The 13,035-nt window shown below is 39.9% G+C and overlaps 1 protein-coding gene across 1 annotated transcript in view; it reads right to left on the bottom strand.

Annotated features, from left to right (window-relative positions):
• Positions 1-13,035, bottom strand: part of USP24 (ubiquitin specific peptidase 24) — a 65,866-nt gene that overhangs the window by 2,626 nt on the left and 50,205 nt on the right. The window contains exons 53-67 of the mRNA XM_056355488.1: positions 11,479-11,574; positions 10,734-10,837; positions 10,194-10,307; positions 9,561-9,657; positions 7,944-8,060; positions 7,236-7,328; positions 6,791-6,893; positions 5,799-5,920; positions 5,188-5,301; positions 4,851-4,916; positions 4,515-4,581; positions 2,334-2,412; positions 1,671-1,746; positions 466-552; positions 12-122 (exon numbers count right to left, since the gene is read on the bottom strand). Coding sequence (XP_056211463.1) covers positions 12-122; positions 466-552; positions 1,671-1,746; positions 2,334-2,412; positions 4,515-4,581; positions 4,851-4,916; positions 5,188-5,301; positions 5,799-5,920; positions 6,791-6,893; positions 7,236-7,328; positions 7,944-8,060; positions 9,561-9,657; positions 10,194-10,307; positions 10,734-10,837; positions 11,479-11,574 — 1,446 coding nt within the window. The remainder of the gene's footprint in view (positions 1-11; positions 123-465; positions 553-1,670; positions 1,747-2,333; positions 2,413-4,514; positions 4,582-4,850; positions 4,917-5,187; positions 5,302-5,798; positions 5,921-6,790; positions 6,894-7,235; positions 7,329-7,943; positions 8,061-9,560; positions 9,658-10,193; positions 10,308-10,733; positions 10,838-11,478; positions 11,575-13,035) is intronic.

Below are 13,035 nucleotides of genomic sequence, written 5' to 3'. Positions count from 1 at the left end.
TTTATTGTTACCTGTTGCAGATGTCTCTCTCCGTTCTCGTTGGCTGGACTACTTTCTGACCCGTTACTGCTTCCAGACTGATCTTTCTCATTCAGCAAGGCTGTGGCATAGGCCAGCGTGTCCTGAGTTGGAAACAGTCCAAGAGAGTGTCAGGGGCCACAGCAATACCTTTATTTATTTTTATTTTTTATATATATGTATTTATTATTTTTTTTAAAGGTGATTCTGAAACAATATAACTGCTGTAGTGAGATAGCTGAGTCACCACAGATAGCTGTGAGCTATTGACTAATGTCATGCAAGGGTTAGTTATTTCGGGAACAACCACAGCGTCTAGGCTTCTCAAGGAAGAACGGTCTTAAATGGACTGGAATATGCTAAAGTTGCCAAAACTAAAGATGCTACCTGAAAAGCAGAAAAGGAAATGAAGCAAGTTTAACGTTGTCTCCCAAGGCTGACACATACCTGTGCTGAAATAGTGCGCTGGAATGTTTTTGCAGTTGATGTTTCATTGGATACGTTACTCTGTGGAGCCCAGTAATGTTCGGACATCTGCGTAAACAGCCAAGAAAGCCACAAAATTGCTGTATGAGTTTTACATCTGTAAAGCCTTGTCCATTTCTGATGGTAGGTGAACTAACAAGTCTGGAACACACTCCCTGCATCCTCTGCCAATGAGGCAGAGATCCGGGGTACAGAGAAGCATGCACTTTTAATGCTGCCAAAACAGAGAGGCTATTGCCCTCAGTTGAAAACCAGCAACCAGCTCCATTTACCTGGTATGTGTGTGCACACATGTATGTGTGCAAGTTACTGGATGCCAGCTGAAGAGCGGTGGAGCCAGGGTTTACATGAGCCAGTAGAAAGGAAAAATGGGTACAGCAGGACTATCCAGACCTGTCAGTTTGCTGTGTTTCAAGAGAAGAGTGGCAACAAGTTGTGCCAGCTGCACTGCAAGCGTCCCACTAATTCTGCTTCCAGCATTCAGCACAGTACTAGTTTACGCATCTGACATCTGCCTGGCAGCAGCTGTCAGGAAAGAAAGGCAGCCTGGAGCTGGCATACTATCGTGTTGTACGTGCAGTGCTGTGAGACCAAGCATGGCCCTGCTCAACTGGAGGCAAAGCTGGGCCAATTCTGCAGAGCTTTAAGTTTTCCAAGTGTCCTTGGGTTTTTAATAAAGATGTGTTGTCCAACCTATGTTAAGTTTAGAGGGAAGAACAAAAACAACACGTGGGAGGAAAAAGCTGTTATCTGTCAACAGCTATGTTTTATGCAAAGCTGCAACGATTCTGTAAGGAATCCACTCATTTACACATTCTCTCGCATCAACACACAGGCAAAGGAAAAACTGCTTTTTTAAAAAAGTGAAACCTTCCAACACAAAATACAGTGGCACTGAAAGCTTCCCATATGGCAAGGAATAATCACTACGATCATTCACACTTGGTTTTACTCACTGTACACACAATCTATGCCTGAAACACGTGGGGCTACTGAAGTTCTTGCATGCATCAGATTTAGCTTCATCCAAACTGTCCTTGTCAAAAATGAAGTAGCTTGTATTTTGTCTTTAGAGTCATCTCAGAGAGCCATATAGAGGACAGAGACTTCATAATTCTCACTGTAAACAAGTGGTAGTTTCTCCACGAAGTCACAACCAGATTTACCTTTTTCTGTAGCCACTGCACAGCCCAACTCCAGTGGTGGGAATTCTCCTTGAAATAATCTTTCGCAGTAGGGCACCTCAGAAATTGAAATGATAATCATTAGTCACAAACAGGGCATTCTGGCAAACAAAAAAAATAATCCAAGGTGTCTTCTCTGTGCTGCTGCCCTCTGCAAGCACTGTTATCACTGCAAACACTGACTAGAACTGTACAGCCCTGCTATTAATTCAATTAGCAAGAGCAGTAATACCTAGTAAAGTTTACACAAAGCAGTCTACCACACAGATTCACGTATTTCAGAACTATGCTTTAATCGGGACACACATCAAGTTCTAAACAAAGAGAATGTAGGAATTACAATATTTCACAAATCTGGGACAGTTTCTGTAAGTTTATCTCTGTCTTAATGCCAGGCTCCTGCTCTACAGAATGTAGCTTTATATAGAGCAATTATCAGTTGTTAAGCGAGAAATCTGTCTTGGGTACTAATCAGTAAAGATTTCACTTCATACTGACCCATGTACTTTGAAGATCTTTGAGCACCACTTGTATCACAGTAACAAAAGATAAAGCTGACCAAAAGTTGAAAGAATAGCAGCCTAAAGAGTCACAGAGGGGCCTAAGGTAGGGATGGGGTTACACTCTGAAACCCATATCACTCACTTCTGAGCCAAGGTAACAAGGAACTTGACACACTGGTAACAACGGCTGCTGTCCACATGGTTGCTGTGGTGCATCAAGGCTGCAGGAGAAACACGTGGGAGCAAAAAACATAATTCAGATTTCTGCGTACCAGCCAGTTTGAAAACATAAAGATGAAGCCAAAATTTCCAGTTAGGTGGTAGAAGTTATTTCTACAGATGTTAAACGCATGAGTATTTGTGTTAATCACAGTGCTGTACTGCTTGCTGGCAGTTTTGAGTACTTCCACAACTCTATTGGATTAAAAATAGATCAAAGTGAAAAGGCAGTAATTCTTTCAAATGTGGTACCTGAATTTTAAACAGTCCTCTCCTAATGCAGTTATTCTTCCCCTATAATCCAGTCTATGTTAGATAATTGCTATGGTTACATCTATCTGAAGGGGAAAAAAAAAAATGTCTGAAACCCCTGTAAACGGACCAGATCACCAGTTTCCACCTGGATCAAATTTGCAAAGCTGGAAGAATGTTTAAAGCTTCTTCACACAAACAAGCATAGCAGAATTCAACAGCCATGAAACTCTTCTATGGGAGATTTGGGCAAAACCCCAGGCCATTCTTACCAGGAAGTTTTCTATACCGTGAATTCCCACATCTTTTAACAAAATTCTTTGACTGAGGAGAAGCACAAAGATTTCCACAGAGCTGCCACAAACAGATCTGCTACTCAAAAGTTGCTCTGTCCATAGCAGTCAGCTAAGAACACTGTAGTGAAACATCTGAAGTTGGTAAATAAGTACTAGGGAACTACAGATTGCCAGTTTTACTACTGTCAAAACACAGATTATTAAAATCACAGCACTTGATGTACTGCAAATTATGCACAAACAACCTACTGAGGGCCACAGAAAACTACTATTTGCTGATTTCTTTTCTTGGAGTAAAACTAAGCCGATGCGATGGATACACCATGGTCCACGTGCAGTGAGACTGGGTGCTGTTCAGTGCTGTTGCAAGGGAACTCCAAGGTAAAACTACAACTTTCACTCCCAAAGCTCACAGCAGTTCTTGAAGCCTTCAACATAAAAATCCAATTGGATAATTACACCTCTTCTGTAGAGGAAAAAAGGTCACGTATGGCCCACATTACAGAACAGAATTGGTCCAAGTGGGAACAATTTACCCAGAAAAATAAAGAAACCACTCAGTTATTCCCTTACACTGCCGCATGTTATCTTTTCCTCTATCAGTCATACATGGGAACTACCAAACAGAAGAGCACTGAAGTATAAAAGAGAAAAAAAGAACAAAGCTTCCTTCTCACAGAAGGAAACAGAACAGAATCTAAAATAACTTAAGGTGAAAGCCACAATCTGAAGCAGCTTCTCATCCAAACAGCTATGAAAGACATGCTCAAGCTGCACTAACTCATCAGAGGTGCTCTTTGAGCACCATGTGGCTACCCCACGTATCTCTTGCACGCAAAACCCCTTCTCCTGATTCATATGTAGCTCTCATCACTTCTGGGACTTTTCTGTTGCTTCTGAATGCTTCAGTAACTTCACTTCAGTAAAGTTTCTGTATCAAATGGAGAGACAATACTTTGTATGAGCAGCAACAATCGGAGCCACCTGTCAGATTAAGAGGCTGTCCTGCAATTAGTAGTATTAGCATCCTTCCATGCTGAACCAGTTTCTTTCAATGGTAATTAGGATGCTTACAAAACAAAAAGATTGGCAATTCCTTGAGATATGTAGGAAATAAAAACTGATTTTTAAGGTTACAGGATTCATAGAGCTACTCTGTTATGTTAATCACCCCCTTCCTCCTCCATACTTCCTGATCTGCTTCTTATTTAAAAGAATTAGTTCTCTTGCCCAACCTCTTGGTTAAGGTTCCTTAATGTCACTTTTTAAGTATGTAAGTACTACTCTTCTCTGGGTTCCTGACTGCTGTTGTGGGAGATAATGAATTTTTCCCAGTTAAATTCCTTTCCAGTTTGCCCTTACTATAGTATTTTAATGCTTATTTTGGATTTCCTTAGAGCGTTTTCTGAGGTGGTGGTGGCTAAATGAAATGTGTCAAGTTGTTTTCCCTGAGAAGTAAAACAGTTTAGAAGGATTAGAAACTAGGACATGGTATGAACCACTGTCAACATAAGGGTCAGTAGGAGACAGGAGTGTTCACCCACTGGCTTACTTGCCTATTAATCCATTTTCAGTTTCAAAGGCAAATTTGATGCGCTCCACTTGTAATGGGTCTTCAATAACCTGTTAGGAAAGAAAAAGATCAGTGTAAGTTGTGTGTGATACCTGAATCTATTCTAAAGAATGTTTTTAACCACCTCAACATGAAAAACAAATGAAACGTGAGGTTTCATATATTACCAGATTATCAAGACAGTAATTTAAAAAGTAATGAAAACTCCAAACTGAAGGATTAAAAGATACATGGATGTTGATGTTACCAGTGCATCCTGACCTTTTTGTTATGCATCGATACAAAACCTATCCTGTACAAGTCTTTACCCTTCACCTACCAGTATCTCATGGAGTAACTGGAATATGTTTTTCAGTTCATGAGGTGGAGCAGTTTCCAGCTGAGTCTGAATGTAAGAAACACAAAGTTACTCAGATAGTAAAATATGCTGATGATGCAAAGAATTACAAGACAGCTTTAGAGATTTTTGAGAATTTGTTGTTTTAAATAGTAAAAGCCTAGAAAACCCCCCAAACCCACCAACACTCCCCTGCAAATCCGACAAACTGTACTGATTGCTCTGCAGATCCCAGTGCCATTATAACCCACAACACACAGTATGACCAAAGCCTAGCAGAAACACCTATGCAAATAGCTTATCTTGATTATCTCTGTACCTTGATGAAGTGTAGCACAGTAAAGGAAAAGTGCTCATTACAAAAGCAGCAGTACACCACCATCTCAATGAGAACTGACAGAGATCCAGTTAGCTCTCGTAACGCATACATCACCTAATGGAAAAGTGCAAACAATTTCACACACAGCCATACAATTATTTTTAAGTAAGTTTGTAATAAAGTGTTAAGTCTTTTCCAGGAAGGGTGCAGCTTCTTCCCCCGCCACCTGCATGGCTCAGTGAGCTGAACCCTTGCCCTCACAGCACTCCATTCAGCTCCTGCTGCCCACCTCCAAGGGTCTGGTCAAGCATGAACCATTAAGTCAGAGCAATTCAAGTTAGCACACCTCCAGCTGACATGGTAACTGACTGCACAGGCACTTGCCAAATGTGTTCAGCTGCCTTTGCCAACTTTGTAAACTCTCAAACCGGACCCCTAAGTTTAGAGATATACTAGAATAAACCAAAAGTGCCTTCTTGCTTAGGCTGAAAACAGTAATCGCATACTCCCCAGCTGCTTTTTAACATTCAGTGTTTCTGGTACAAGGATACTTCAAAGAAATGACATCAGACCAGCTTTTACGTTCAAGCAGGGCAGAATTTAGAAGATACCTCCATTAAGTAGGGTTTTCCCTCAGACAGGAATAACAAGGCTTCCACTTCTTCATGGAGTGTCAAAAGCGGACCTGAAGCAGTGATGCTTAGAGGTGGACGCTGCTTAAAGAGACCAGGAGCTACAACAGCAAATACAAAAACAATCCACTAATAAATGAGTTTGTTCTACACACCTTGAAGACACTGCTGCTCATTTGGCACCATGTAATCTCTAAAGACACTCATCCCAACTAGCTTATAGCTCGTATGGTACCACTCCCAGTAACAATCTTTTGCACACTGAAGTGTCCTTTACTTTAGTGATAACATAGGCAAAGGAACTGCAAGGACAAAGCAAAATGTTCATATTTACTATCAGTATTTTGAGCTTTAGTTTCACTCCCAGTCACTGTTGCACATTCATCATATTCAGAATGTTTATAATTCTTTTACTTTGTGACTTTTAACTGCCTCCAACTTCAGAAACTTTTAACCCTAGACAGAAATCAAGGTATTCTTTTAAAAAGATGACTTAAAGTTGCTCCTTCAGGAAACTGAAGTTCTGAACTTATTCCTTTATTATCTTTATTTGGATATTTCTGCCTCTTGTAAGAAATATCTGGGAGAGTATTTAATTGCTTGTTATTCAGTACATCAGTCTAAATACTCCCCTTCAGACTAGCAAAAGGCATAACAGATCTAAGCAAAGTACAGCCTGACACAGCTTGATTCACATGAGGAAAGATCTTCTAGGCATATGGGGGGCGGGGGAGGAAGACACAATGTTAATATCAACATTTCTACCCACCCCCCTTGCCAAGTACCTGTAATACTATCTGCTTGCCACAGCCTCTTAGTACATTTACAGCAAAATAAAAAATAACCAAACATACATTAACCATTATTGACTTCAATTCAAAGTTACTGTATTTTCCTCACTGTTCTTAAGTTACTCCCAGTCAAAGTAACTGAAACGTAAAGTCACCCAAAAGCAAAAACGCAATTCTTACCAACATTTCTTTGTGAGGAGACGTCAGAGTGCAAAACAAGTAGTGCTACAGTATTGTGAAGATATCCAAACTCACGTGCTTGTGCTGAACTCCACCTGCGATTCTGCTTGACCCAAAGGAGAGATGTAATTAACTTTTGATTGGTTGACTTAGTCAACTTCTGTTAAGTCAAACCAAAGCAATGTCCTTAACTGTCCACCACCACATTCTAATACCTTGAAGCTGATGAAAATTTTGTTATTAACAAAACCACAATGCTCTCTTCTGGCAAAATAGCTATTTCCATGCTAACTACACATAGGTAGACTAAGACTTGCATGAAGTTTACAGAATAAGCCAAGGATTATTATCCTACCACTTGAAAAGTACCTGTCCGTAATTTAAGCATCATTAAAAACATGGAGATAGACAAACTACAGCACAATGCATGCTATGTATACTTCACCTGATTACTCTGCCGATTGGGGCCAAGGATAAAGTTGATCATGTGCCTCAAAGCAGAGTGTCTGAGAAGGAGACTGCTAGCCTTTATACCCTGCTGTTTAGACAACAATAAGAAGTTACATTCCTGTGCAGACAGAGAATCAATGCTCTAGGGAACAAAAGTAAAATGCATGGGCTAAAAAAATATAAAAATTCATCACACAGATCAATAAGAAACACCTCTCAAAGCTGTTTTGTTATACAGAGCACACTTTATAAACCAGCCGAGAATCAGCATATGCTAAGTAAGTGTCATATTAATGAAAAGAATAAAGAATAGGGGAATAAAGAGAAATCATACTGAGGTGAACAGTCCAGTCCAGTCAGTCATTCTGCTTCCTATAGGTCATAAATCCTGAACACTGAATATATATATTTTATTTTTTTAAGAACAACCAAGAACATCCCCACCATAACAGAACCCCAATATTCAGACTTCTGGAAATTACATCTTCAATTGGTATACTTTGCCGGTATATTTTTGTGTGATTTTGTCCTAATCTAGTGTTTAAGGACATCTACTTTTCAAAAACAGAAAAAAAGAATACTCTAATAAAAGTTCTGGAAGAGTTTTAATGTGCCACTTAAACCTCCTATGAATATAGATGACTAGCTGCTTTATTATTGTCCTTCAAAGTTAAAATAGCATGAAAAACCAGCATCTTCTTACCTTCTGTACAAAGTTATTGAATAGCAAAAAGTACTGAGCACAGTTTTTACAGTTTTCAGGTACATCTTTATCCAGCAGAGCAAGTAGCACCTCCAGTAATTGATGTAGCATTTTTAACTGTGAAAAAATTATTAATTTGAATGTAAAGAGTTGGCTACTGCTTTAAAAACAAGTGTTTCACATATCAGAGTTAAGGTATGGTTAACAAAATTGCACGTGTGGTCAGATACGCTTGCTGTGATGACTACCAGTAGCTAACACAGGACTGCAGCTCTCCCATGTTGCTCCCACATATGCTGCATATGTGCAACACGGAAGTAATGAAAGCATTAACATGTAACTTGCTCAAAGAGGACTCAGCAGTTACGTAAGTTTGCAATCTATTTAAAGCAATTCAAATTACTCCTCAGGCTGAACGGATGTTCAAATGTTCCAGTCACCATAGTAATGCAAAACAAACGAGATTAGAAGTAAACTGCCACTCAAGGTCTCATGTTAGTATGCTATCACACTCAGCTATGCAAAAAGCAATGGTAGTGTTTAGTTTGCAAAGCACACTAAGGGTATACACACTGGTATGTAATTTATTACATCTCAGTTAATAGATAGCAACTAACAGCCAAGAGGAAGTAACCAAAAATCAAATGACACTGTAAATGTTCATCTCCCTGCTACTGTATTCAGCTTGTAGGACCCTGTAGAAATCTTTCCTTAAAGCTCTAAATATGACAAACATTAACAGAAGCCTATGCAACATTAGTATCCTCCCTCCACGACACTAGATGAAAAATAACAGATAGATTCCAGAAACGGGATAGAAACAGCCTGCACACACCCCACCCCACCCCGCACTCTGTTGCGCCAAATATTGAAATTTGTTGTAAAAAAATTATTTCAGATTAAACAGACTTGGACATTCAAAAGCATCCAAGGCCCCATTGACAACCTAGAGAAACATGCCAGAACATAGATACCGCTTCTGTCTGAGTTCTCTTAATACAAAATATTTGGTTCAATTACCCCAAGGGAAATAAGTCAAATCTCAAACATTCGACAGTTGACACCTTTTCACAAATTTCCTGCTGGGTTTTCTTAGAATATTAAGATAAACAAAACGTAACAAAGCTGTACTTCCCAACTTGCTTGCCACAATTTGCTAATAGAAAATTAAAGCTCTAAGAAGAACCATACTTATGGTCTCTTTGCAACAAGACAACTCAATTACTACTGCTATACGCTTCTGAGCGAAGAAGGAGAATCAGTGAGAAATTAAGCTGATTTCTGGAATCAGAAAAAGATAACAAATTTTAAGAAAACACTGTTTCTAGCCTATTAAAAGAGCATGTGATACCAGTTTATAAGACAAGCTGAAATTAGGCAGAATTGTTTGTAAGTAATACTTTGAACTTACATTCTGAGAATTACAGCAGCACGTTACCTCCTAGGGCGTGAGCAGACAAGCATTAACCTATTCAGTAAACTAAGAGCTTTGAGCATGATCAAGACAAGACCCTTTCAGTTTATAATTTACAAATCACACAGCACTGTCAGCAAACACAGCAAGAGCCATTAGGTAGAGACAACCCACAGGATCACTGGTGATGAGGTGACACTGACCTTCTCCTGATAAAGCAAGGCACTGTCGAGGGTTTTTTCAAGAATAGTGGCTACAGCAACTCGCACCTCTCTCACACTGCATTCCAGGAGGAAAGTCCTGGAAGATAAAAGGTGAAGCTGCAAAAAGAACTGGAATCAACGTGTACAAAGATAAAGATAAAATTTTCTTTACATTGACACACACCTCTCTGTATCAGAACTCCAATAGAACACCATTTCAAAACACTATTAACTGATCTTGAGCTTTTCAAGAAAAAATACTTCCAGTTTATCTGTCATCTTTGTCAGGTAAGTATTTAACTTACCCCAGACACCTTCACCATGTTCTCCTTTCCCACCACTTGCAGGAGCAACTAGATGTGAACACATTCCAAGGCACTCCATTAGAATTAAACTTCTCTATCCTCCTCCATGTACGCTGCACTATTTTATTAGATTTTCAGAATTACTCAGAAAGCTGCACAATTAGAGAAAACACTAGAAATAAACCCCTAAGTGATTATCTAGACTGTCTGTTTAAAGAATGCGCACAGTCAGCTCTTTGGGAATACATCAGTGTAAGTCAGATCATGTTATTGGGAAGCTTTATCCGCACAGACACAAACCACCCAAGACAGAATTACCAGTACTTACTTTACAAGCTCCCGGCCCTCTGGCCCAACGAAATATTCAACTAACCACTGACAAGCATCAATGCTTTTGGAGAGTAGTGCATCTATGGTGGCAATCCATTCTTCTGTATCAGCCCTTTAACAAAACAGGGACAACTGCCAGTAACGAAAGAGGAAAACCACCTCCAAAACCTAAGCCATTATTTCTTGTCAAATAGGAAGAATTTTTTACTTTAATTGAACATACATTAGATGGCGTAAGACAAAAACACTTCAAGAAATACTACAGAATAACTGGCTGTCTTTAAACCCATTAAAGCCTCTCCATGCCCAATCCACTACCACCGAAATAACGGACAGCTGGCAGAGGCAGCAAACTCAGGTTATACACAACCCTCCTTCCTCTCTCAGATTTCTTTGTCATGGGACTCCAATGCAAAGCAGAAATGTATTGCTACTCCTGCGAATGTCTATGCTACCTGCAGTATTTCAAGGTGCTGTAGGTATGATAAGCATGAAAGCCTCAGAATATGTGGTTACAGCACCCAGAACAAGGCCTTACCTGAGTTTCTTCTTGGTTCGGAGATAGGTTTGGAAGAGGAATTGGACTGCCAGCTGTAAGCTCACCTTTGCCATGCATGGATAATAAGGATGCTTTACCTTAGTCTGAAAGAAACATCAAACTTATTTCACAGCAGAAGTATGCCTGCAATGCATATACTATCTCTTTAAACACATCAACATGTTCTATTCAAGTAATTTACTTCATCTGGGGACACCCCCCCTCCTCAAAGCATTACTTTGTGCTAAAAACAGTGTCCAGTGCCGACTATGCGAGTTAGCAAATATGCTATAACCGGAACAAGTTGGCTGTAAAGCCCACTGTATCTCTGGATTTCAGAAATGTAAGAAATGCCAGTTCTTTTATTACTCCACTCAGAAAAACTTAATTAGTAAACTGTACTTCCAATGAAAGTCTATCAACTTTGAGGTGACTAACACCAACTTTTGGATCTTCCACATAGAGAGGAAATTTTGTCCCTCTAAAGCTCAGTTTGCATTAATGAAAGAGGTGTGCGCGCTATTTCCTAAATTTTACTATGTCACAATGATGTTTCTGCCACTTCTAGAACAGCAGCTGGTGTCTGCTGAGACAGATGTTATCAGCATGAAAAATTATTGGAGTCAATGAATTGCTCATCTAGAAAAGCACAATCACACCAACCCTTCTCTCCCAGTTCTCCTAGTTGTGACCCTTTCTACATAACATACTCCAAACACCCTAAGATTAAAATCTAGGTACTTACAGCATTCAGTGAAGCTAATGACAGAACAAAACTGAAATAGTCACTACTGTATACATCTCTGTTCTTCATAAATTTCAAGTTTTCATCTCTCACCATCTGTAAAAGAAAAGGTGGCCAAAAAAATTAAAATGTTGTCAAAGAACATTTCTCTAACTAAAATTGCATCTTTTATGTAAATATACGTGGTGTTTAAAAAACAGCGTCCCAGTTTCAGCTGGGATAGAGTTAATTTTCCTCCTAGTAGCTGGTACAGTGCTGTGTTTTGGATTTAGTATGAGAATAATGTTGATAGCAACAACTAAGAGCATGAGCGTGTTAAGCAGCACTCACCCTAAGTCAAGGACTTTTCAGTTTCCCACACTTTGCCAGTAAGGAGGGGCACAAGAAGCCAGGAGGGAGCACAGCCAGGACAGCTGACCCCAAGTGGCCAAAGGGATATGTCATACCATAGAATGTCATGCTCAGTCTATAAACTGGGAGGAGCTGGCAGGGAGGGGCTGATCACTGCTGGGGGACTGGCTGGGCATTATGCAGCAGGTGGTGAACAACTGTACTGTGCATCAGTTTTTTTCTTGGGTTTTATTCCTCTCTCTCTTTTTCCTTTTCATTACAACTATTATTATTTTAGTTTATGTCAATTATTAAACTGTTCTTATCTCAACTCACAAATTTTACCTTTTTTCAATTCTCCTCCCAGTCCTACCGGGATGAGGTCGGGGTGTGTGTCAGTAAGCCAGCATCTGTGTGGCACTTGGTTGCTGGCTGGGGTTAAACTACACCAACACTCTGAATCACTACTTCAGTTGAGGGGAAAATACATATAGGAGAGTCAGAAGATTTGCATGAAAGCAGTGATTTTCTTCCAAGGATAATACAAAACAGAAGACAACTGAAGGAGGACTTAATCATTTAGGGAAAAGAAAAAGGAAGAAGTAGTTGATGAATTCTATTTCTTGCTTGCTTTTAATAAAAAAGCCAAGAGGAACATCCTTCAAACCCGAAAGGCTTGCTTAGCAAATTTACATGTACAGAGCAAGAAGCCATGGTATAATTGCAAGCTGCAGCCACCATAATGTACTTAAATGCCAAGCCCTTCTTTTTTCAAATGAGATCTTGCTGAAAGACTCTCCATAAATTCAAGCCAAGTTCTGTTTATTGTAGTAACACAACCCTGGATACAAGAATGCCTAAAGTGACTGTTAATGCCCTGATAGAGCCCACGTGGAGGGCCATACATAGCCTGCACAGTTTATTCTGACTGTGTATGTGATGCAGGCCCTCTTGCAGATGTGCGTATCAGCATGGTGTGCTGTTCAGAAGGCCAAACGCAAGACTGTACCCTCTCCTGTATGGACCAGAGCTGCAGGCGTGCAGACTTGAGACCTTCCTCTTATGACAGCTAGCCAATATCCAGGTTCTACTATCCTCTCACTGCTCTGCCAATGCCATCACACCTCCGTTTTCAGTCCTGACTTGCAAATTTGCCTTCAACATTCAGTTTTCCCCTTTGAGATCATATTCAGTATTATGTAAGCTAACAGACATGAACAGAATTGA

Source organism: Falco biarmicus, chromosome 11 (assembly GCF_023638135.1).
Source record: "Falco biarmicus isolate bFalBia1 chromosome 11, bFalBia1.pri, whole genome shotgun sequence".
NCBI lineage: Eukaryota > Metazoa > Chordata > Aves > Falconiformes > Falconidae > Falco > Falco biarmicus.
This window is presented reverse-complemented; position numbering and strand designations above follow the sequence as displayed.